This window comes from Colossoma macropomum, unplaced genomic scaffold (assembly GCF_904425465.1).
Source record: "Colossoma macropomum unplaced genomic scaffold, Colossoma_macropomum, whole genome shotgun sequence".
In the NCBI taxonomy this organism is placed as follows: domain Eukaryota; kingdom Metazoa; phylum Chordata; class Actinopteri; order Characiformes; family Serrasalmidae; genus Colossoma; species Colossoma macropomum.
The window spans coordinates 22,610,099-22,636,282 of record NW_023494794.1 but is presented as its reverse complement, the minus strand read 5'-3'; the positions used below and the strand labels follow the sequence as shown (position 1 = coordinate 22,636,282).

Sequence of the window (26,184 nt, the reverse complement as noted above, 5' to 3'; positions counted from 1 at the left end):
CAGATCAGTGCTCTTATGTACAATACATGCAACCCCATCAATACTGCAGTGCAACACAACTAAACTAAAGGGTTCCATAATAGCCCATGAGCTAGAACCTAGCTTGGTCTGATTTGTCTTTCTTCTCCACTTTGCTCCTTCAGGTAAGTTCTGCGGGTTAGTTCCCCTGAGCTCTAGTAAGATCCAGTATCAATAGCAGGGGCGTGGGAAGTGGTTGTGCTGAGGGGGCTGCAGCACCCCTTGCTATCAGGATTGCAATCGCAGAGTAATAACAAAATGTAATAATATATAATTTCCATATTTTCAAATACTGAATTAGCCCATGGCTTTTGCCAATGTCTTTTCGAGAGTCCCCTAAAGTTCCGTGAGCTCATTTGCTGCTATAAGCCCTATTCAGACTGGATTAGTTTTATATGGGGAGGTGGGGTAATGCAATTATTACCAGCGCTTCTCACTGATTGTTAAGACTCTTAGGGTGCATATACCTGTTTTTGCTGCCTTGGCCTCTTGTCTTTCTCGTTTTTGTGTTCCACCTATTTTTTTACTAGCACCAGAATCTGGAGACTTTTGATTGGCTGCAGCAGGGGGCGCACCGGCTATAAAAGGGGCTGGGAAAGCAAGATGGACGCTGGCTGCTTTGGTTGTTGCCAGAGAACTTGTAGAGAGGAGAATTACCACTCTGTAATGTCTTCCGGGTTTCTTAAACACTAGAGGGCGCTCCCGAGCGAGTCCACAATAAATGGGTTAAGATGGAGTATTCCATCAGTCATAGACATCACAATCATAGTTTATAAATATCTGAGGGCCGACATATTATTCACAAATGTTTTCAAAATATCAGTGTACAGAATCGGACCTACCTGTGTGCTACTGTGTTTCCTATCACTGTATAAAAGATGCACGAGGCTTCTTTTATTATTGGATTGGTCAGAGCAATTTGGATCAGTAAGCGCTCACGACAGATAATTAAATTGTTTAAGACGAATTAAATTAATAATAAAATCGGTCTAATGTGTTAAGTATATTTCTATTCTAGCGTTTACTTTTTAAAAAAATATAATTTGTTGGAAAACCTAAACAAAAATGTATACAATTTTAGTTTTGTTGGATAATGTTCTTCAAGGAAATGCAGCAGCCATATTCAGAAATCACTTTATTTACAGAGAAGAGCAGAATAAGCAGCTTAAATAGCAAAGTTTTGTTCAACTTTAAATGGTTAATATTTACTGATCTACTGATTTTGCTCTGATAAGAAGTATTCAGTAAATGAAGCTGCCGGTTTAGTCAAAGAAAAAACTTTAGCTAACTTCGTTACCACAGTGAAGCACCTCACACTGTAATTTACAGCACTGCTGCCACCATCAGGTGAAAGAAAAAACTGCAGCGTACTGGCTGGCGGGTCACTTATAACACACTCTTCAACAGAAGCCAAGGGCCAATTAAAATCTCTCCGTGGGCTACATTTGGTCCTGGGGCCAGACTTTGGACCCCCTCTGCTCTAGACCTATGAGGTCGTAACACCGACTGTAGTCCCGTGCGAATGCGCCATGTCAGTCATTTTTACCGGCTGCGCACTCAGTAAAGATTCTGCTGCCTTTTACCTCCTGTAAAAATAACCTCAGGTTATATTAATCCTATGCGAATCGACATGTTGGTGAAAATGCCATAACATCCTGTGCAAAGTAAATTTCGAAATTATTTAGACACTCGAGGAAGCACATACTTAGGTTCTCTGACAAAGCTGAAAGGAGCTTATTCTCCAGCTTCTTTTTCAAATTTTCCCGTTCCACCTTAAATGGTGCAGCAGTCATTATTACAACATCTGAGGCGCCAGAATGTTACTGCTGCACCATTTAAGGTGGAATGGGAAAAACTGAAAAAGAAGCTGCCGAACAGGAAGCTGACTTTAGCCTTTCTGTTCTCTGTGGCTAAAATCAAGCCGATTACTGTCCTGTCTTCTGTGTACAGCTCAGAATGTAAACATTTCAGAGAAACACTGATTTAATGTGGTGAAGTTGACTGTTGGCTGTGGATTTACAAGCTAATGGCAATGCTAACGATGCACTGCATTCAGGGTAAATGAAATAATGACTAAATTAAATGTTTTAACCTCTTTTCTACTCTTAGTGAATTAAAGGCGGCATGTATATTCAAGTAACCAGTCCCATCTCTGTCATTTAGACACAGACGTTCTGAGGTAAACTGGCATTACCCACCTCCCCATGGAGAACTAATCCCATTTGAATAGGACTTAAGTTGGTGAACCAGTCTGTTGCTGCCATTCCCAATGTATGTGTTGCCATGCTAGTGGAGTTCAGAGCTTGTTTAGCCAAGTGGAGTTTTTGAGTTTGGAACGCAGCCATGGACCAAGTTCAATGGACATACTGCAAATAGTGATCGGAAAACATGTTAATATTACTTGCATGGCCAAATCATGATTATTAGAACTAGGCCTTCAATTTGACCCATAAATGTCAAAACGCGGCCCAAATATGAGGAAATCCCCACCTCAACAATGTTAGCATCCCTATAGGATTCCAGTAGGTTGTTAGTACTAAGCTAACAGCAATTCACATTTGGCAGTTCTGGATTAAACACACATTTGAAGCCTCTAAAACTCATTCCATATGTTTTATGACATATTAGAGACATATTAGCTTATGTTCTACCTGTAGCAGTTTCACAGTGACTCTTTCAGTAGAGAGTCCTGCTGCCACTGTTTTCCATTTCTAACAACCCACTGATTCGACTACAGCTTGTACCCAGAATCAGTGACGTGTCTAGAACTTCCAGAAGGCCTAAAGTGATGAAGTTTTCTCACAAACTTGTTTCCAAAGCATGACTGGATGCTTCCTCTGATTCACTTTTTCACTGTGTTAGTAGTTAATCTAATGCGTAAGGCCTTCACTCCAGCTCCTGAAGTCCTAACCAATGGGAGAGCTCGCTCAGCTGTATCTACCTAGATACTATGGAGAAAACTCTCCTGATTGGCCAATTTTCCGCTTGCCATTTCAAGAATTTAACCCTTTTGTATCCATCCAAAACATGACAATACAACAAGTAGTGTTGTAACAGTTGCAGAAATTATTATATTAAATAAATATGAACTAAAAATAACAGACATGCATTTTTTAGTTACCAGAAATCATCAGGCCTTTTCTGAAGACCTAGAAGACCCTGAAGGTCCCCATTGATTAAGTGTAAACTGCTTATCTATTGAATTCAGTTGAAAATTAGGCGGTTTGTCTGGAGGACAGTTTATCTTAGTAGGGGTCCCACAGGACTGAGTAAGCAGTTGCTAACTGTTGAAGTTAGTGGTTGTTGTATTGCCGTCTCCTTATCATTATCAACATCATCTATCCATCTGTTATGATTTTCTAAAGAAACATTCTATTTGACGCAAATTAGCCTAAACTATTCAGTTAAATAGACAAAAAAAATATTCGGCAGACCATTTAGTATGACATCACTGTGTACCTCATGTGTATGCTGCATAAATGCCAGCACCCCCAACTTACACCGCCTTCCCACGTCCCTGATCAAAAGTGAGAAAATTAAAGCATAAAAAATGTGTAAAATCAGCAGGTAAGAACAGAAAAAACGGACGGGAAAAAAGGTGATTTTGGGGGTGATTTTGGATTGTACTGCTTTTAAGAGGGGCTTCGGTCTCCGTTGCGTCGGGGGGAGTCGAACCGCATGATCTGGCGCGGGGTGCCGTAACCCGTCATGCCTGCCTGAGACGCCCCACGGTTACTGCCCATTTGCATTCCAATCAGAGCGCGGCCCTGGCGAAGCTGCTCCTCAGAAAACTCCCTCCGGTGGCCTTTGGATTTCCTGCATACACACATTACATACATTTCACGAATCAAAGTTATTTACAGTTCAGGTTTGGCATCGCATCATATTCAGAATTTGTTGTTCCATATATGACTTTATTCAGTATAACTAAATATTATAAATTAGAAAAAATATAAACCAGACACCAAAAACTATTTTTATTATATTTCAAATAAACCCAGTGGGAACAAGAAGTTATTTAAATGATAAATAATACACTGTAACTACATATTCGCAATCATTTTCATCAGGTTACCTGCTGTGAGGTTTGACCACTACTGAAATACTTCATTCTGGATGTTAATTTTGTTAGATCTGCATTAATTATGTGGTTGTGGCCACTTTTGCTGTTGTCACCTGTGAAACCAGTCTTTGTTGCCATGGTAATGTCCGTCGTCCTTGGTGATTGCTTCACTTCCAAGAGCCATGAGGGTCCTCTGGACTGCAGCCATGTCCTTTCCTATCACAACACACCACAGTCCATTACGAACTCCATCAAACCCACACAGTCTACATGTGTAAATATAAGCTGCTAATTGAATGACTCAATGTAATCACTGCATGTACAGCACTTCTTTCACACTGCATTCGTGCAGCTTCACACTAAACACTACATTTGAAATCGTAACTGGCAGATGTTGTGTATTTCACCACAGCATGACTAAGATACACATGCAGAAATGCATGAAAAACACCCATTCATCATTTATGTGACAATACATGCCAAAAACCATAAAGAGAAGAGAAGATTGAAATTCAAATAGAATGTTTGTAAAATGTAATAGAAAAATTGCAATTCAGAATTGCTGGAACTCAAAACATGATTAGGGGAACAGATCCACCATGTTGGTGCAGATAGCAAGCTAACTGGCTAATTATAAACAGTAACAACTCAAAAACTGAGCACTTCATTAGGAGCACCTGTACATCCACTCATTCACGCAACTATCTTATCAGCAAATCATGTGGCAGCAGTGCAGTATATAAAACCATGCAGATATGGGCAGCAGCTTCAGGTAATGTTCACATCAACCATCAGAATGGGGCAAAAATGTGATTTAGATCATGGCATGACTGTTGGTGGCAGATGGGCTGCTGATCTCCTGGGATTTTCACACACACGGTTTACATAGAATGGCGCAATAAAGAAAAAACATCCAGTAAGCGTCAGTTTTGCGGACAAAAACCCTTGTTGATGAGAGAGGTTAGCAGAGAATGGCCAGGCTGTCTCAATCTAACAGAAAGGCTACGGTAACTCAGAGAACCACTCTCTACAATTGTGGTGAGCAGAAAAGCATTTTGAGGTGGATGGGCTACAACAGCAAAAGACCATGTCAGGTTCCTCTTTTGTCAGCCAAGAGAAGAAAGCTGAGGCTGCAGTGGGCACAGGCTCAGCAAAGCAGACTGTAAAAACATAGCCTGGACTGATGAGTCTCATTTTCTGCTGAGGCACAGAGATCAGGGTCAGAATTTGGCACCAACAGCATGAATCCATGGACTGAACCTGCCTTGTGCCAGCAGTCCAGGCTGGTAGAGGTGGTGTAATGGTTTTGGGGAATCGCTTGAATGCCACAGCCTATTTGAGTACTGTTGATGACCATGCACTTCCCTTCATGGCCACATTTACCATCTTCTAATGGCTACTTTCAGCATGATAGTGCAGCATGTCACAAAGCAAAATGCATCTCAAACTGGTTTCATGAACACGGCAAGTTCAGTGTTCTTCAGAGGCCTTCCCAGCCACTGGATCTGAATCCAATACAGCACCTTTGGAATGAGGTAGGACGGGAGATTCACAGCATGAAAGTACACCTGAAAAATCAATTGCAGCAGCCAACATTTAGCTGTTAGCACACTGGCTAAATAGACTACCATAAACAGTAAACACATAAAAGTGAAGAAAATGATATCAGGTGTCAGTAGTGTCATATCTGGTAGGACCAATTGGAGATGGACATAAACAATGTCCTTATCTTGTGCCACAATAACTTACAAGGAACAATCACTCTCCAAGTGTCGTGATGTTCCTGAGGAGAACAAACACCACATAAACATACAACCATCCTCACAGAGATAGAAAATAAAAGATATTCCTAGGTGTCAGAAATTTTTCTACATTAAAATATATGTGATCAAAGGGGATCATTCACAAATAAGTGAAAAAAAACAGAAGTTTCCAAATTTGGAGTTTAAAAAATCTATAAAAATATACAGAGAAAACTGGGCTCCTAACAACCACCTGGAAGACCTCGTAGGCCCCAAAACTGCCCCAACAGATAAACAGCACTTAAAGCTTTCATCTCTGAGAGAGAGGAGAAAATCAAGCTGCTTCAGATCTGAAAACATCCACAGGTGTTTCTGTCCATCCTTCCACTGTGAGAAGACGACTCAGCGCTGTGGGTCTGAAAGGATGCGTATCTGTCAAGAAGAACCTCACTGAGAAAAGGAGACACATCACACAAAGAAGCTGAACAATGGACTGGCCACCCCAGAGTCCAGACCTCAACACCACTGAATGTGTTTGATTACTTCAGAAAAGATCAACCAACATCTAAGACTGAACTTTGGAGGTGTGTCAGCAGATTTCTTAGAGAAACTGAAAGTGAGTCTCCTGAAAAGAATGGAAGCTGGAATACAGGGAAAGAGTGACACACTGAACACTTGTGCTTTCTGCTTTTCATCCTGATGCTGAAAAATGAATAACTTGCACATGATGGCTGTTTTAACTGGACAGCAGTGTATTTGAAAAATATAGTTATATTTTATTAATATCACCCAGCACTGCTTCAGAATGTATGCATATCAGTGTGCTTTTACAGAAGGCTTTCCCTCAGCTTGTCTCCTGTTTAACCTCACATGAGCTTGACCGTCATTAGCTATGCATTTTCACAGCACCTTAGCATGACCAACTACTGTTGACAGCTGGCCAATGGCAGCGTGAGTTGTAATTCTGATTCGGTTTGGTCTCTAACAAATGTGAGCAGAGGCAGAAGCTGCTGTTGTGCATCTCTCCTGGTTCTCTGTAAGCAGTTGGGGCAGAAACACCTGCTCTGAAGGACACAGCAAATGAAAACTACGCTATTGTTTGACTTTCACAGCTCTTTACACCTAAAGAGAGTATAATTCAACCACCTGTCCATCACGTCAACTATCCACACGAATCAAGTTATTTTAACTTACTGTAACACTAAACCTCTGCTCTAGGTCCCGCCTCATAAACTGCCTTACATCTCATCTACACTGCCTGTCAGAAGTATGGGTTCACCCTGTTTTCTTTTGAAATGTGCTGTTACTTTCCAAAGTAGCTTCAGATTTTAACGCCTTAAAATCTCAGGTTTATTGCATACTTAGGCTTATTATCCAGTAATTACAGGGACCTTAGTGCAAACTGGTTGAGCTATTCTTAGGTTATAAAAGTGTGTAATAACACTTTCACCCAGTCGGTTGGCTCATTACGATGTCAAGCTTGTAGCAATAGAAGAACCATTTGTGGTGCTATATAGAAGTTTTTTCAAAAAGGTTCCATACAGAACCATCTACAGCACATTCTCCAGCAGTCTCCACCCTTTCATGGTGCAAAGAACCCTTTAATCATGCAAAAGGTTATTTGAGTGTTCATGGATCTATATAGAGCCATCTTCTTTACTAAAGACCCCTTGAAGAACAATCTTTTAAGAATGTAGAGAAAGTGGATGTGGGCTTTGGCTTTATTCCCAAATTAGACTAATACTGTTACCATTTTTTGAAGTCTGATACTGTTTTCCTCAAAAGAAAACATAATAATTTGTATTAAAACATTTCGAAAATCAAGGTATCTCCAAATGTTTGTGTGAATCACAAGTTATATTGCACCACGTGCATTTACACTACCATTCAAAAGGCTGGGATCACTGGGCCTCATTCTCCAATATCTTCCTAAGTTTGTTCTTAAATGTGTTCTTGGGGAAGATCCTAAGAAAAAGTCTACGTCAGATTCATGACATGTTCTTAAAGAACTGTTCTCACCTTTGTGCTCTTGAGTGTGTGTAGAATCTGTTCTTACCTAAGAACAAATCCCAAATAAGAAAACACTGGTGGATGTCAGGATCTTTGTAAACACTGCATAAACGGGTTTTAAGAAGAAATTACTTCTTGAGAGCGGTTGGAGAATGAGGCTGAATGTTTTTAACAGTTTTAACTACATTTGGTAGCAGATTAATGTGTAGATAAACATGCTCTAATGTGTTAGTCCTGTGCAAATTCATAGATTTCACTAATTATAAGGACAAAAAAACACAAACAAAAAATGTAAAACAATAAATGGTAATTGTGTCTGGAATGATGAATGAAGACAGCTGTATAGCATCACACCTGAAGTTATAGTGACATTAATATCCAGATTGCTTTATGTTTCAAACGTACTGATTAAATCTCAAGGCAGATAAGAAATACTACTACAACTACTACTACTAATCAAAATAATGAGACAATGCATATAAAGTACATTTTTATTTAAGTAAATAAATAAAGTAATAAAAGCAACATAAAAACACTACATTTAGAAAAATATTGTTATTACAGTGTACTATGCTAATTACTGTGTATAATTATAGAAGAATTTCTTATTGTTCCTCAAATATGTGAAATATAATATAAAACGTCTAAAAATGCCTTGTGGTGACTACAGTATTTAAACCTTTACTGTATCAGTTATTTTTATTTATGAACTAACAAAACAGTAGTAAAGGAGACTTTCACTGGTTTTCCAAATTTTCTGCATAAGTAAGTGGTTGAGATGTAAACAGAGTCATTCAGAGTGGTTTGGGGTGAAATGCTTCTTCTATAGAAACTTACAAACTCAGAATTGTTCACAGTGGTGGTGATAGGAACCAGACGTCCACCTCTAAAAGCTCCCTCACAGAAACTTACTACATGAAATGATTATGAATACACTGCCTGATGTTTGAGACACTGTTTTATGATAGTTTTGAGAAGATTTTGGTTAAAAAATGTACACATTTTTTCATCTAGTCATGATGGAGGGATACATGCAGTGTGTTGTGAGGCAAAATAGTCCCCCAAAACAACTTATTATTTCAGATTTTCTACTATTTTACCATCATCAACGTTACATATAAAACTCAGAAGATGTGTGTAGGTTTGGATAGTGATTAAAATGTCTATATTTGTGTTGTAGTCATGGCGACCCCTGGTTCCTATCACCACCACTGTATAGAAATCTGAACCATTTCACACCAAACCACTCTGAATCACTCTGTTTACATCTCAACGATGGTGTGAAATGATTCACTGGAGAAAGTTTTAAAAATGGTTGAAATCCCACTAATTAATACGACAACTGATCCCAAACTTTTGAACAGGACTGTATATGATTCTCGAACTGTGATCTTTGTGTTGATTTGTTTTTAAAGGTGGTTTCTATTAAAAAGCTTAGGTGTGCTATTTATCAAGGTAGTTTAAATAGCTCTGCATCAGGCTTTTCTCTGCTTTACTGCTGAGTGCGCTGGCTCTGTGGGTGCTGCTTTCATTCTCTCCCACGCTGCTTCTTTTACAAATATACTTGCATACAGATTAACCCTTAGATGCCTGGAGTTATTACTGCCATTTTGTTGTGATATTTAAATCTAATTTCATAATTAATTGAAATGAAATACACAGTTACATCATGATTTACAACTACATTTAATATTTTATGCACTTTTTTGTGTTGGTTTTGGTGTCAAAACTGACAAAAACATCAAAAATATAAAGTATGGTCTTTCTTTCCTCAAAAAAGACTGTATTACATTTTTTATCAAATTCAAATCATAATAAAATAACTTATCTTCTACTTAGAAACACAAATCTGGCATGATTCAAAGTTTAGAGTCTGCACTTTCAACACAAATCAGAAATAATATAAATTCATACACAATTACAGCATGTTTTTGTTATTGCTGGTGACAAATGCAGCTTCTAAGGGTTAAACTTAGAAGGCCCATATCATGTTGAGGTGCAAAGCATTATTAAATGGCTGAGAATGAATAAATTAGTACTAAATATGGCTAAAACTAAGTGCATTGTATTTAGTAGTAGGAATGTTTTTGTTAACTCTAATGAACTCAACTTGTTTATAGACAGGATATCAGTTAAGCCAAATTACTGGCTATTAAATTACATAATTGATTATCCTGGTCTGATCATCTTCACCACATTGTCTCAATGATGGGAAAGGGCACCGCAATTTCAAGGAAATGTTCTGCATGTACCATTACTGTAGTTCGGTCACTTGTTTTGTCACACCTGGAGTACTGCCCAGTGGTTTGGTCAAGTGCCACTAAGAAATATTTAAAAGACTTCAAATTGTACAGAACAGAGGAGCCAGATTAGCTTTTCATTGTTCTTTCCGTAAATAAATGTAAATAAATGTAAATAAAAACAGAATGCAATGATTTGCCAATCACATAGACCCATATTTTATTCACAGTAGAACATAGAACACATATCAGATGGTGAAAGTGAGACATTTTACCATTTCATGAAAAACATTAACTCATTTAGAACTTGATGGCAGCAACGCATCTCAAAAAAGTTGGGACAGGGCCGCGTCTACCATTGTGTGGCATCCCCTCTTCTTTTAACAGTCTGTAAATGTCTGGGAAGTGAGGAGACCAGTTGCTGGAGTTTTGGGAGAGGAATTGTTGTCCCATTTTTGTCTGATGTAGGACTCCTGCTGCTCAGCGCTGATTACAAGCTGGATGGTCCCTCTCCTCTTGAGTCCACAGGACACGGTGTCCATGGTTTCCAAAAAGAATTTCAAATTTAATCTGACCACAGAACAGTTTTCCATTTTGCCTCAGTCCATTTTAAATGAGCTTTGGCCCAGAGAAGATGGTGGCATTTCTGGATCGTGTCCAGCTGTTTTTTATTAGTACCATACTTTTCCAGCCTCTTGTTGCCCTTGTCCCAACTTTTTTGAGATGTGTTGCTGCCATCAAGTTCTAAATGAGTTAATGTTTTTCATGAAACAGTAAAATTTCTCACTTTCAACATCTGATATGCGTTCTATATTCTATTGTGAATAAAATATGGGTCTATGATATTTGCAAATCAGAGTTCTGGTCAGCTGGTGGTGCCCACAGTACACAATCAAACTGTATGAAAAGAACTGTTCTTTATGGGACTTCTTTAGCTTGGAATATGCTCCCCATTGACATCAAACAGATTATAAGTAGATTTTCTTTTAAAAAGTTATTAGAAGAAAATTTGATGAAACTTATATAGATGTTATTGTGGTATTGTTGATTTTTGGTTTTAAGTGTAGGTTATTATTGGTTATTGATTCTCTTGTTGAGTATTAGATTTATTCTTGAGTTTTGTTTGTTTTTGTCTTGTTTATGATACAGGATGACTTTAAAGATGTTTGTTTTATTTGTAATTGCTCTTGTGTGGAACCCAGAAAAACTAGCAACCACTTTGTAGAAGATGATAATAATAATAATCCAAATAAAGAATAAAGAATAAAAAACCCAACTTTCCTCCCTGGTTTTTAATAAAAGATATACTATGCCAACATTCTTAAACTTTCAAAGCATAAAATTCACTCCCAACTACATACAGACCATATATGGAGACTAATCTGCCATAACAGCTTATTTTGAATTAATTGTTTCTGTGATGTCACAACATATTTACATACGTAAACACTTATTCAGCCTACAGCAATTCGACTCATTTACACTGAGTAGGAGTGTTTCAGTTTGGGCTGCTTTTTGAATGAGATGCAATACAACACAGCCAATCAGAACAGAGCTCATCTACATACATATCAGTCTTAAAGGCACAGTAACAAAAACAGGCTCTTTAAAATGGTGACGTAAACATGAATTATGACTGTTTTTGGTATATAAGTGGGAAAAAATGAAAGAAAAATGTAGATTATGATGAGCCAGACAGCCAGACTGTCTTAAAAAAACAGACCCTACATCACTTTCATTACAGCATTAATATCAATATAAGGAATCAGGCAGAGCCTGGTGCGCAATCTAATATTAAATATCCATGTCTGTGAAACAGCCATACCTTCCCACAGGTCAACAGTCTGGAAGATGTCTCCTCTGACGACACCGTAGGCTTCTGCTGCCTCCAGGAACTGAGAGATCTTCTCCATCTGCTTGAAGGCCATCTTGCTTTCTGGAATCTTTTTTATGGGCTCCATGCCACTGGGGTAGAGACTGTTAATGAGACGACAGAGAATCTATAGAAAAGGAAAGAGAGAGAGAGAGAGAGTGAGGTGGGGTGAGCGTCAGAGAGCTGGAACGAGTCCAAACCGAACCAAATCAGCATTCAAACCTGACCAGACCAGTGGTCGCATTTTGAATGCGAACCCGTTGAAAACTGGCCCCCTTTTGGCAGCCTCACAATGTAAACAAAACCTGGACCACCGTCTCATGGCTGTCCACCTGACAGAAGGTCTTGGGAAAGTGGCTAAAAGCCCCCTCGTTCCTCACCGTCCCATCCATGAGCCAGCTCTGGAAGTTCTGCTTGCCAGGTTCGGGACGCTCCAGGCTGTCGCCACACTGTGCCATGATCCAGTCCACCAGGCGGGCCTCCAGCTCCGGGTCGTACTTCTGCTCGATCTTCTCCTGCACCTCTCGGCTCAGGCCGTAACTGGGCCCCCGGTTCGCCATGGCAGCACGCAGATCAATGCCGGTCTACTCTATGGACGCAGGCACAACTCTGCTGGGAGAACAACAACAACACAAACAGTCAGGGGCAGAAATACTGCACACATGCATCAGAACACTGCACCATCATCATCATCGATCTAGCTCAAACTCTGGTGGTCTGCAAGTCTTGGGGTTAACTGTTGAACTGGATGTTTCAGTCTTGGAATACGAATTGATGCTCGTTCGTTTTCTTTCCTTCTTTCTCTGCTTTTGTATCCATCATTAAGGCTCGACAGCTGACCAGTTATGAATGAGGCTGTATGAGCTTTGGTGACGAAGTCAATGCAAATATAAAAATACACAGAGGAAAAAATAGCCCACTTTGGTTGCTGGGATGGATGACGCCCCGCGTGCCAAAGCTGTCACGAAACGCGCGAGCATCACATCACATCCCAATCACATCCCATCACATCCCATCACATCCCATCGCACCACAACATGACGCTCCTACGTATGAAAATGTAACAAACGCCTCAACCAAACGTCCATCAAACAGGCTGTTTTCACTCACCAGCGAGATGAGGGTCTGCTGCCTGTCGTCAGCCCGTCTGTTTCACTTGGCACGATGGGGGCGAGCATCTGTGGGCGTGAGTACGTTGGTGGGGGGGTCTGTGGGTGGAGCCTGGGGTCTGTGGGTGGGGCAGCTCAGGGCAGCATCCTCGAGCAGTGCAGATGGATCCTGGCCGGTTCTGCATCCACACAGCCTTCACCACAAACTCCACACAGCTGACCCGTGGGGGGATTGGTAAGTGTCTAGGACCTGCATTGCGTAAGCGGAAAGAGCACCAGCGCGCGCCATTGGTTCCGGCGCCTGCGCTTGTTATTTATTTATTATTATTTTTTATTTTTAATTTGTATTTTGGAGAAACAAAGCTACAGCCCGGGGAGAGAGGTGAGAAATGCACATACAAATAATCAATCAGAAAATAAGAGTTCCGGTGTCTGCGCCAATCACGCTGGTTGTGGAGAATGACGTCACGTGGTTAGAAAAGCTCAGTGCTGAGTTGGATAAACCAGCTAAAAATTAATTTATAAAATTTAAAACACGACATTAACGCGGTTTGTTCAGCCTGTAGCAGCTACTCAGAGATTATTTCGGCTTTGTCAATATGTGAACACATTTTGGCTTTAGGAGTGACTTTATTGTTCATAATATTGATAAAAAATATTGTTTGTTTTTTGGAAAATCACACTCTTAAAAAGATGGTTCTTCTGGGGTTCTTTATTAAAGAGAATGGTTCTAAATAAAACCATGAACACCTTTGCATTAAAGTGTTCTTTGCAGCGTGAAAGGTCCCTCAGACTGCAGAGTGCAGATGGTTATATGTAGAACCTTTTTGGAAAGGGTTCTATAAAGCACCAAAAAGGGTTCTGCTGTTGTTACGATGTCAAGTCTGTAACAATAGAAGAACTTTTTTCGGTGCTATATAGAATTTTTTTCAAAACGATTCTACAACACACTCTCCCATCAGTCTGAAGAAGCATCTTTTTTTAGGTGTGCAGAGCTAAGTGCACATTATGTCAAAAATGGAGATTCGAGGTTTTGTTCCGACAACAGCGATATGATAAATCCTATACTTGATGGCTAACTTTCATAATCTCAGGTGTAAACCCTCTTGCAAAGGGTCCAATTCTGTTGCCTTTGAAAAGGAGGAGGAACATTGTATAGAGTTCAGCCCTCTTTAAAACACACAGCCTGTGTGTAGCAAATATATGGATGTGTACACTGTTATGTATATATTTTATATGCAGCTTATGCTGTGTACTATGTTTTGTGTTGAGTTGGACAAACCAATACTGTGCAATATATGTGTGTGTGTATATATATATATATATATATATATATATATATATATATATATATACACACACAAAACTGGCTTCCACGCTCCTTGTGATCGAGGTACACACACACACACACACACACACACACACACACACACACACACACACACACATATAGATATGGATTTGGATTGAAGAAGTAAAGAAGAAACCCCTTACTGAGGTGAGAAATCTGTCGTTTGGTAAGAGCAGTATGTAACTGAGACATGTGTGTATTCTTGACATGAACATCTTAAATTTGAATGGCTTTTGGCACAGAATGGCTCAGATTCATGCTGGTGTGTTTGGAGCGGAACTATTATTTCGTGGCTGCGGTTGGAGCCCGGACATGATTTGAGCGCGCACAGGCGTTATGAGCGGAGGCCTTTGGTAAATAAACACTTATTTTACGGTGTTTTATTTGATTTAGAAAGTGTTTTGCTGGTTTTGTGGACTCTTAAAATGAGTGAAATGAAACGTAACAAATGCTGAGGTTCCTCACTTTGGTTTGGAGAAAAATGCTAAAACATACTAATCTCAGCTGCTTTTTTTTCTTTTAGTATTTTATTTTATTTTTTGTCATTTTTGTCATTTTGACTCTTTATTAAGTCTGTTTTTATATTCTGCTGAAAGTGTATATTTGCTAATAAGTACTGATCTAAGTTGAGGTAAGCCAGTGCTTAGGTAGGATAAACACACACTTACAAAATATGGTTCTTCAGGGTTCTTTAGCAAAGGCAGTGGTTCTGTTTAAAACCATGAATTCTATATATAAGCATTTCATGCTTAAATGGTCCTTCGCATGGTGAAAAGGTGCTTTAGATTGATGTAGAGTATGTTGAGTATGTTCTTGCAAATGGTTCTATATAGCACCAAAAAAGGGTTCTATAATGATTACAAACAGACATCTTAACAATGGAAGAACACTTTTTGGTGCTATTTAGAGCCATTTGCAAAAAGGTCCTACATAGAACCATATACAACACATTCCACATCAATCTGAAGAATAACCAGTTAAGCATAAAATGGTTCTGCGTAGAACTCATGGTTCTAAACAGAACCATTGTCTTTACTAAAGAACCCTTAAAGAACCAAGAGTGTAGCCAACAATCCCAGTGAAATGTTCGCCCTTTTTGAGCATTAGTGCTTCTTTGTGTGAGCCGAATGGTTAATTTATGCAAATTGCCACATTTTGGTTATAAAAGCTTTGTATGCCAGACACACAACAGCTGTTGGCATCTTGGTAAAATCTCAAACGAGATTCGGTTGCAGGCAGAGCTGGGCGATGTGGCGAAAATGGTATATCACAATACTTCAAGAAGTTTTCGTGAGATACAATATGTTACGATATTTTCTCTGAAATCTGAAATGTTGGAACAGGTAAAAACATTAGTGCCACATTTTAAAAGAGTACCATCAAAAACTTTACAAAATAGTATAAATGATTTTCGATTAAAGTTTTATGAAATCCACTAAAAAGGCTTAATTATACTCCCACTGTAAAGAAACATGCAGCTGTTTAGTGTTCTAGAAAGACTGATAATATCTACGATACACTCGGAAAAGCATATTGTGATGTAATTGATCACAATAATGATAAATACTGTCCTATTGCCCAGCCCTAGTCGCGGGTACCTTTCATCACAAAGATGCGTTCAGTTTCGGACACAGCCTAGGCCTTTTTTAACTATCACATACTCGCCTAATTGCAGTTATGTGATCTGACCACAATTATTTACCACAGTTTTCACAATCATGTTTACGTTGTAATAAACAGGCAAACACATTTATTGAGACACATCTGGAGTTCTGACTTCTGATGACTTCTGGCTACAGCACCTTTAGAGGGCAGCAGTGAGCACTGTTTGCTTATTTGAGCTCAAGCTCGGCCCAATTTGGAGCGATTACTTATGGACAGCTGTAGCTAATCAGCCAATTTGGCTACTTCTGTTAATTGCAGATAATTGCATTTATATGGCAATTAATCGTCATCTAAAATTTCATGATCATGACACACCTAGAAAGATCCTATGTCTTAACAGCATGCCTCACCACTTCGCTTCAATCAGCCTCTTATTTACAATGAATCTCATTCATGGTAACTATTATCAAACAAGAACTTCATAATCTGCAACATATTCATTATTTATGACTAAGATCTTAAATTAAAAGTCTAATGTAAACTTTAGTTGAACATTATAGTGAGTGGTAGGGCATGCCTTAGAGACATAACAGCTAATAAACAAGTGTCTCAGGGCTGGGCAGTATGACAATATATATTGTTTTTGTGATCAATTATGTCACAACACAATGCAATATGCTTTTCTGAACATCGTTGTGTATATTGTCAGTACTTGTATAACACTTGCCAATTGTATGTTTCATTATAAAAAGAGCAAAATTAGTTCGATTTAACTGGATTTAGTGCCAAACACTGAATAAAAATCACATTCACAGTTTTTGACAGTATTTTTTTAATGTAGCACTACTGATTCTTTTCTCTCTGTTCCAACTGATTTTGTATATCATGTATCAAGAAAATTTAAGTATCGTAATATTATATTTTTTCCATAACGCCCACCTCTAAAGAATTTTTTGAATAATGCACAGTAATTTTTGTATTTGGGATGAGGTGGAAAGAGTTTATTTATTTATTTTTGTGTTTGCAGTGGGGCCCGTGATATTCTTTCACGCCACAAGATCAATATTATTCAAAGGACCTTTTTTACTAGAGTATTGACTATTTACTTTTAGGCTGTTTGTCAAATATGTGATGTGATGGATGGTTTATCATAAAAATTGAGGAGTTTAAAGAGTAACTACACCCAAAGACCTTTTTTTTTCATTAACAGCTGAAATGCACTGCTCTGTGATAATAAAATATATACCAGCCTTGCTTGAAATTTGAAAACATCTTTCCAAACTGTTAAAATATCGTTTTCATCGTGGTCAGTTCTGCCTCTGCAGTGCCCCTCTGGTTCAGTTCTACTGACAAGGCTACTGTCTATAACTACTGTAAATAACCCAAGTGAGGATTCCGCATCCGATTCACGTTCCCCTTCACAACTCAAACTCTCTGGCGCGTGACTCACTGAACAGACATCAACGGCAAGCAACTCTGGTTCAGGAAAAGTTAACGTTAAATGGCCATTGTTACTGACTGTGTCAACCTTTCGTCCGTACAGCATTTCTTGAACTTTTTCCGCTTTCCATCGTTCCAGTGTTGCTTGCCGTTGATGTCTGTTCAGTGAGTGAGCGTGACCGAGCTTTCAAATTACGAAGGGGAACGTGAATTTGAGGGGGAACTGAATCAGATGTAACACCGGTAAGTGCCATGAGCAGCTTGCAAAACGTAACGTTTTAGGGCCACTGCAGCAAACCCTGACTGACCAGTGATGCAGACTGCGACCTTGATGTCAAACTGGACATCAACTGGACAAATTTGGACAGTGTTTAAAGAAATCCACTTTATTCATTCGGAATTCAGTACATCTGAGAAATCAGGGTTATATTGAATATGGACCTGTTTAACAGATAATTAGAAGCGAGCTGTCATGGTTTCATGGTTTAGGGAATGTTCTTCAGCAGCTTCAGTCAGCGGCTCATACTGGTAAGGCTCAGGACGCACTGCCTGATCAGAAACACCTTCCCTCGTCGAAGATGGGGATGGTAGTGTAGAAAACTCGTCAGTCTCGTAAGACTCTCAGGGGTGGAGTTACCTGAAAATAGTGGGGTGTAGTTAATCTTTAATATATGCTTTGACTTGAACCCATGTCACTGTTTAATAAGTATTATATTTATTTTGAAGCTTTTTTTTGCACAACCCATTTGTTGCCCTGATCTCCAGTTCCAATTCCAGTTATAAATATTGACCAGTATTGATGATTTGCTGTCTGAAAATAATTGAAAAGTTTTTTTTTTCCTTCATTAGCATCGTTTCCAATGGTTGTAATAACATTCACAAATCCATATAATTTGCCCTTTTTTATAGTCTTGTAGAAATAAATGACAAGTATTATTTTGCTTTGTGTGCCCAGGTCTCCTGAAACGCGTCAAAACATGTCACCACAAGGAGAACGTCAGGCAGCTGAAGTCATAGAAGATGGGGAAATGTCTTCTGATACTCTCCTCACCAATGAAACGACACAGGCGAAGAGAAAACCCCCCGCGCACAGCTGCCCACAGTGTGGTAAGAATTTTACTCGACGCCTGAATCTCCAAAGACACCAGCTCGTTCACACAGGAGAGAAGCCGTACGTCTGCACCCAGTGTGGCAAGAAATATTCCCAAAAGGAGAGTCTCCAAAAACACCAGTTCATTCACTCAGGAAAGATGCCGTATGTGTGCTCACAGTGCGGAAAGGGATTTATAGACAGGAATTATTTCAAAACGCACCAGCGCGTTCACACAGGAGAGAAACCGTATCACTGCTCACAGTGCGGGATGGGTTTTATAGACATGAGGACGTTTAGACAACACCAGCGCATTCACACAGGTGACAGTCTCTACCGATGCTCAGAGTGCGGGAAGAGTTTTAATCACGTGGCTAATTTGAAAACACATCAGCGCGTTCACACAGGAGAGAAACCGTATCACTGCTCAGAGTGCGGGAAGAGCTTTAATCAGGAGAGTCACTTCAAAATACACCAGCGCATCCACACTGGAGAGAAGCCGTATGAGTGCTCGCAGTGCGGGAAGAGCTTTACTCAGCGGGGTACTCTCCTCCAACACCAGCGCGTTCACACTGGAGAGAAGCCGTATTACTGCTCACAGTGCGGGAAGAGTTTTACTCAGTGGTCTGGTCTGCGTCACCACCAGCGCCTTCACACGGGAGAGAAGCCGTATCGCTGTTCACAGTGTGGAAAGTGTTATACGCGTAGAAACAGTCTCCTATATCATCAACGCCTTCATACAGGAGAGACACCTATGAATGCAACTTCATGAATTCTGTTTCATGCTTATGACTGAGTGCAAATGATAGGACAAAGCAGGCATGTCAAACTGGGGACCTTCCTAGCCAAAGTGCTGCAGAGATCAGTGTTTATCCTTATCTAACGCTCTGCATTCAGTTCATGAAAGTGTTGTCAATTAGCTGATGAGCTGAATCATGTGTTTAATGAGGCAGTTTTTTCCCGAAGTCTGCAGTGTTCTGGCCCGCGAGGACTGGATCCTGACACATGTGCGCTAAAGTAAATTATATACCTCTCTGAATATGCTGGTGGTCATTCATGCTTTCAGACATAAAAAAAAATATGACCTCATTGTTCAAGGACTTGTACATAGTACTAAGGCATCTACATGTATACTACACTGTGTGTCCATTCTCATATTTACTGTGGTGCCCTGTTTGTAAACAGTAGGTAAACAGTTGTATACTGCAACAGCAGCATCATTGAGTGTTATCTGTACACTTGTACTTGTAGGGTGTGTATTATTGCTTTTACTTCATACCCTTAAGGACTACAAACACTTATTCATCCTGCTGGTGTGGGTTTCCTTTCTTCCAGTGATCCACACAGGAGCTACGAGTAGTAGTAGCTTCCCCTTTGGGGGATCTTCAGGCTGCTAAATGTGTTAGAGGTCAGTTCTATGAGGTGATCTGTGTCTTAAAAGACATTATTGTTGCTGAAGAATATGTATAGAATAATACATGTTAATTTTGTTTGTAATTCCTAATACTACTACTTTACATAAAAGGCTTTTTAGCATTAGTCTGCACTTTCTATTTAATTAAATGTGAATACTAATTCGTTGCTGAGAAATTTCTGTGAAGGACATAGTTACATGTCCACTTGATGGCATTAGATACTGCAAATGAGTGTTTTCATGTCATGATTTGTGAATGTAGATGTCATTTGCTGGTATAAACACTGTGTATCATAAGAATAAATGCAGTGAAAATAAACAAGAATGTATTTTCTTAAAAAGGAGTCCTGTGAACTAGTTTACAGAAGAAGGTTTGGTTCCAGATTTCTCCTCGATGCCCCCAGCCATCATACAGATTTGTTCAGTGAGGCAGGGCGGGGTTGATTCTTGCTAACCGAAGCTCCAAAGATACAAGCAGTGGTGGACAGTAACGAGGTAAATGTAATTCTTTACTGTACTTAAGTAGTTTTGTGTATCGGTACTTTACTGAAGTTTTTCCATTTTGGGCGACTTTTTATTTTCACTACATTTCAAAGTCAAATATCTTACTTTTTACTCCACTACATTATGAGAAATCTGTCGTTCCTTTTGGCTTATGTGTGTATAAAAACGCAAAATGTCAAAATGAAAGAAGCGTGAAGCAAGAACACCAATCAGGGTACAGCGCGCAACTTAGCTTTGAGCTTATTTTGACCTGTTGGACATACCAACCCAGTGCAGGCACACGGTTCAACATCAGTGTAACAGCGTAAAATTTTGGGATTGTCTATTCAACATAAATGATGGAAGAAACTCCTGACTCTAACCTAACTTTGTGTAAACAGACCACAATATAGAAATATGTACATATGCAGTTATTATTCCAGAGCCACTCAGTTCAACCTAATGGAAACTGTTTGCCTTCAGTGTTTTGTGCTTATGATAATTTTAATAGACATCAGCGTCACTAATTAATGACTCTATTAAAAGACTGGTTTACCAAGTATGACACTGGAGTATTTTCACCTAAAATGAGTTAATGAAGCCAGAGTCAAAAATGATAATAGGACATTAAAGTCATAATTAATCTTTTAGTACTTTTACTGTCGATACTTAAGTACATTTGAAGGCAAATACTTTTGTACTTTTACTCAAGTGGGATCTGAAGGGAGGAACGTCTATTTCTACTGGAGTAATATTTTACCTTGGGTATCTCTACTTTAGCTCAAGTACATGATTTGTGTACTTCGTCCACCACTGGATACAAGTTTAACAAGTTTCGAGAATAAAAACTTAAATCTGGGTGGTTTGGGTTGTGAAACCTCAGATTGTTGGAATTGTACCTGCACTACACTGTAGAAAATGGCTGGTCAGACCAACCTAAACAAAGACTACATGTGGTAACGAGTAAATTAACCAGTTTTATTCACGATTCTTTCAGTCAATGTATTTTTTTTTGTTGTTGAATAAAACTAGTTTAATTTCTTGTTACTAGAAATAGTAATTTTTGGTTGATCTGACGAACCATTTTTTACAGTGTTACAATGTTTTGTGGAGCTGTTATCATGCTAGCTAAACTAGCACTTGCACCAGGTAGCACATTTGTCCAATTTAGCACTGTTTACTTTTAGTGATTGTCGTTGAAGGATTGGTAGTTTAACATTTAATGAGTAATGAATTGAAAATCTGGCTTATATTATGATTAATCACCATATTAATCACCATATCTACAGTAATAGTGCAGGAAAGTCTACAGAATCTTATAGTAAAATCAATTACTGTTGTTTACTATGTGATATTACACATGTATTACAAATTACTATAGAACAGTCCTTAAGCAGTAGAACACCAGAGGGAGTGTGTTATCGCGAAATAACATCACGGCTGTGATTTGGTCGCAGATCTTCATCACAGCCGTGATGTTATTCGCGATAACACAACCTCGAGTTGCTTTTATACAACAGTTAAATAAATAAAGTAATAAATGAATAAATTGGGTCGTGAACGCGGCGTTTAATATGTTTTAATGTTAGCAGATCCTTCCGCCAAATTATAGTTCCTTAACAAGCAGCTTGTTGCTACGTCAAAGTAACGAACTCCGCTCAGCCGGCAGTTCGCTCTCCAGCTCCACACAGACCAACTGACAGTTTGGGAATTTAGTGTAGCCTCATCTTCAGAGTCTGACCAAATCGGCTGTCGGTCAAATGTGATCTTAAAAGTGTCCATTTTCTGTTTGTGGCAAAGTAAGAAGTAAAAACGTTCAAATGGCTTTAGCGTCTCCTACGGCTGTCAAAGTGGTTGCTTAGCAACGGCGTCTCAGCGGAATGATACAGTGTTTGTGTGATGTTATGGCGAAATAACAGCGCAGTGAGAATGCTTCTCAACCAATCAGCTTGCTTGGCCGGAACTAACTGTTGTATAATATAGGAATAATAAAGCCTCTTTCTCATTGTATTTCTAGCTACAGTTCTTTTGTGGGGGATTTTCAAATATGTTTGTGCCAAATAAACTTAACTGCGCTCTTAACTATTATAACTATTTTTAATAAAGTATAAAGATATATGCCAGTCTACAGAAATATATTACAAACTTTACATATTTTGGAAAAGGTGTACAAATATATTTCCGTTTCATATGAGGTGCAACAGTTCTCTACAATTGAGAGAATCCGAACACAGCCGGAACACATTTAATAAAAAATAAAAATAAAAAAAAAAGAAAGAAAGAATACCGGTCTGTTTTTGGCGGAATGATTGTTCGATGGTTCCGGTTGTGACTCGGACATGATGTGAGGGCGCACAGGTTTTGTTTATGAGTGTGAAATGTAAGTAAACATCTCTGTCACTGTTTTATATTTAAAAAATGAGTTGTTGATGGTTTTAAATATCCAAAGTGAGCCGTTAGTGGAGTCTGGCTCATAAATGACTGTAGAAGCGCGGTCGAGCTGCTGAAAGGAGAGTTTTGGGCTGATAGTTTTGGACTTGTAGATTTTAGATGATGTTGTTGTGACAGTATTAAAGGCAGTTTTTAAAAGGGGACTTTTATCGTATCGAGTGCTGATTTAGCTGGATGTGGCAGGAAATAAACACCGTTTTGTACCCGTTTGGTGGAACTGATGGGTCGAGGCACTCAGCGTTGTCACAACGTCAAAATCAAGTTGATACGGAGCCCTGCTGGTGACATCACTTTATAAATAAAAACAATGCGTGGCCACGAGATAGTAAGACGTAGGAACGAGACATTTATTTGTGGCAACGACTCCGTAAGGCGTGAGAATGAGATCATGCCTTATTAAGCTATGGTCAGGTCTTAATTATTTAATTGCTACGCCTTACTAAGTAGTGGCCACGCATTAGGATCTCGTTCCTATGCCTTACTAAGTCATAGCCACGACTTATTTATCTTGCCTTGCTAAGACGTGGCCACGCATTATTTTTAATTATAAGGGATTTCACCAGCAGGGCTCCGTAAGTTGAAGTTTCTTTCTCCACGTTGATGTCAGTTTGACAATGCTGTGACGTTGAGGTTGTCAGTTTGTGCATCAGCCGAATTTCAGTGTTGCACTGACATTAGGTGACATTTGTTTATCAGTACAATTTGAACAACAGTAAGTTTCAGTTTGCTTTTAATATTTGTATGTAAACACAGATAATATGTTTCATATACGAGATACATCAGGGCCGTAGGGATGTAACAATACTTAAAATCCCTGATTTACTTCAGATCTGTGTTTTTTTTTGGCGTATAGGGGGTGAATAAGGAAAAAAACAGAAAAAATCAAAGTTTTATTAAATCACCAATAATTCGTAACACTAAAGAGAACACGAAATAACAAGGTATATTAACTTCATATAAATTAACTATGTAAATGAAAATACATACATAACAGTACTTTTAAGACCAGTCTAAGTAAACAAAAAGTCAAATAAATAAAAGACAAAAACAAATAAATAAATAAATAAATAAATAGTCTCTGAAAGTGGGTTTGGGTTGGGGGGGTTGGGTCAGGGGGTGTGGGTGGGACCATGGATGATAGTATGGTGGTTTTGGTCTCAGTTTCAGAATCGTTGCTCCCCTCCAGTGCAGGATTGAAAATTAAACTTTTGTGTTCCACACACTGACTCAACAGTGAGAGACAGTGTTGTCACAACAATCTGGCATCCCAAAATGCCTGCTGGGGTGTAATCTGTACCCTCCTTTTGGTTTATGTAAGTTACAGATAACACCCCAGCAGGCATGTTGTCTAGTCTTTTCTGTCTAGTCTTGACAAATGACATTTTCTCTGAATTTTAGTTTTGTCTTGTCTTGCTCTATGCGTCCAGCCCAAATTCACTTCCACAAATGCATCAGAACATGCCACCACAAGAAGAAGTTCAGGCAGATGAAGGCAAGGAAAAACAGCAAGTGTCTCCTGGTGCTCTCCTCCCCAACAGAAAGACATGGACGGGCAAAAAAAAAACCCCTCACCGCTGCCCACAGTGTGGTAAGAGTTTTACTCAACACATAGGTCTCCAGCGACACCTGCTCATTCACACCGGCGAGAAGCCACACGTCTGCTCGCAGTGTGGGAAGAGTTTCACTCAGCAGGGTCATCTCCAGCACCACATGGTCACTCACACAGGAGCGAAGCCCTACGACTGCCCACACTGTGGGAAGAGTTTTGCGCAAAAGCACAGCCTCCAAAAGCACCAGCTCACTCACACAGGAGAGAAGCCGTACGAGTGCCCAGAGTGTGGGAAGAGATTCAGTGACCGAAGTTCTTTCAAAACGCACCAGCACATTCACACAGGAGAGAAACCACACGATTGTCTGCATTGTGGAATGAGATTTATCGACTTGCGTACACTTAAAAAACACCAGCGCATCCACACAGGCGAGAGCTTGTATTACTGCTCGGAGTGCGGGAAGAGTTTTAATCACGTGACTAACTTTAAAATGCACCAGCGCACTCACACAGGAGAGAAACCGTATCACTGCTCAGAGTGCGGGAAGAGTTTTAATCAAGAGAGCAATTTCAAAACACACCAGCGCATCCACACTGGAGAGAAACCGTATTACTGCTCGCAGTGCGGGAAGAGCTTTACTCAGCGGGTTAATCTCCATCAACACCAGCGCCTTCACACTGGAGAGAAGCCGTATTACTGCTCACAGTGTGGGAAGAGCTTTGCTCAGTGGGCTAATCTGAATCAACACCAGCGCGTTCACACTGGAGAGAAGCCGTTTTGCTGTTCACAGTGTGGAAAGAGTTTTACTCATAAAAATAGTCTCCAACAGCACCAGCGCATTCACACAGGGGAGAGGCCGTACTGCTGTTCTCAGTGTGAGAAGACCTTTACTCGTAAGAATAGTCTTCTGCGGCACCAGCGCATTCACGCAGGAGAGATGCCTGTGAGTGCTCTAGATGTAGCTTTATGAATGTTATTATTATGCTTATAATTAAGTGTAAAGGACAAGCTAAACTAAATTATATTCTCTCTGAACGCATTGGGGGTCCATCATGTTTTAGGTGATCCTTTCACATTTATATATACACCGATCAGGCATAACATTATAACCACCTCCTTGTTTCTGCACTCATTGTCCATTTTATCAGCTCCACTTACTATATAGGTGCACTTTGTAGTTCTACAGTTACAGACTGTAGTCCATCTGTTTCTCTGCATGCCTTTTACCCTGTGTGTTAGTGTGTTGTGCTGGTCTGAGTGGAACAGACACAGCAGTGCTGCTGGAGTTTTTAAACACCTCAGTGTCACTGCTGGACTGAGAATAGTCCAAAAACCAAAAATATCCAGCCAACAGTGTCCTGTGGGCAGCGTCCTGTGACCACTGATGAAGGACTAGAGGATGACCAACACAAACTGTGCAGCAGCAGATCGTCTCTGACTTTACATCCACAAGGTGGATTGACAAGGTAGGAGTGTCTAATAGAGTGGACTGTGAGTGGACACAGTGTTTAAAAACTCCAGCAGCACTGCTGTGTCTGATCCACTTGTACCAGCACAACACACACTAACACACCACCACCATGTCAGTTACATGTTACTGCAGTGCTGAGAATGATCCACCACCCAAATAGTACCTGCTCTGTGAGGGTCCATGGGGGTCCTGACCACTGAAGAACAGGGTAAAAGGGGGCTAACAAAGTATGCAGAGAAACAGATGGACTACAGTCTGTAACTGTAGAACGACA

The 26,184-nt window shown here is 39.7% G+C and overlaps 2 protein-coding genes across 3 annotated transcripts in view; one reads left to right on the top strand and one right to left on the bottom strand.

Annotated features, from left to right (window-relative positions):
- Positions 1 to 1,916: 1,916 nt before the first annotated feature.
- tagln3a (transgelin 3a) lies at positions 1,917 to 13,147 on the bottom strand. Of its 2 annotated transcripts, XM_036581045.1 has the most exons (5): positions 13,057 to 13,147; positions 12,327 to 12,555; positions 11,899 to 12,073; positions 4,195 to 4,297; positions 1,917 to 3,834 (listed from the first exon to the last, which is right to left on the bottom strand). In XM_036581045.1, the coding sequence occupies exons 2-5, from the start codon at positions 12,504 to 12,506 to the stop codon at positions 3,651 to 3,653; spliced, it is 642 nt and encodes a 213-aa protein (XP_036436938.1). In that variant the 5' UTR covers positions 12,507 to 12,555; positions 13,057 to 13,147; the 3' UTR covers positions 1,917 to 3,650. The 2 variants fall into 2 exon arrangements, with proteins under 2 accessions (XP_036436938.1, XP_036436937.1); XM_036581044.1 differs by lacking the exon at positions 13,057 to 13,147 and having other exon boundaries at positions 12,327 to 12,560.
- Positions 13,148 to 14,665: 1,518 nt separating this feature from the next.
- Positions 14,666 to 26,184, top strand: part of LOC118815109 (zinc finger protein 850-like) — a 30,104-nt gene continuing 18,585 nt past the window's right edge. Inside the window, exons 1-3 of the mRNA XM_036581041.1 lie at positions 14,666 to 14,759; positions 18,407 to 19,254; positions 24,502 to 25,397. Coding sequence (XP_036436934.1) covers positions 14,743 to 14,759; positions 18,407 to 19,254; positions 24,502 to 25,397 — 1,761 coding nt within the window. The 5' untranslated portion in view covers positions 14,666 to 14,742. The remainder of the gene's footprint in view (positions 14,760 to 18,406; positions 19,255 to 24,501; positions 25,398 to 26,184) is intronic.

Coding starts and splice junctions, on each gene's coding strand:
- tagln3a (XM_036581045.1), bottom strand. CDS start 12,506: ATGGCGAACCGGGGGCCCAGTTACGGCCTGAGCCGAGAGGTGCAGGAG. Junction 4,298..11,898: donor GACTGTTGACCTGTGGGAAG/GTATGGCTGTTT, acceptor GTGTTGTGATAG/GAAAGGACATGGCTGCAGTC. Junction 3,835..4,194: donor AACAAAGACTGGTTTCACAG/GTGACAACAGCA, acceptor GTGTGTATGCAG/GAAATCCAAAGGCCACCGGA.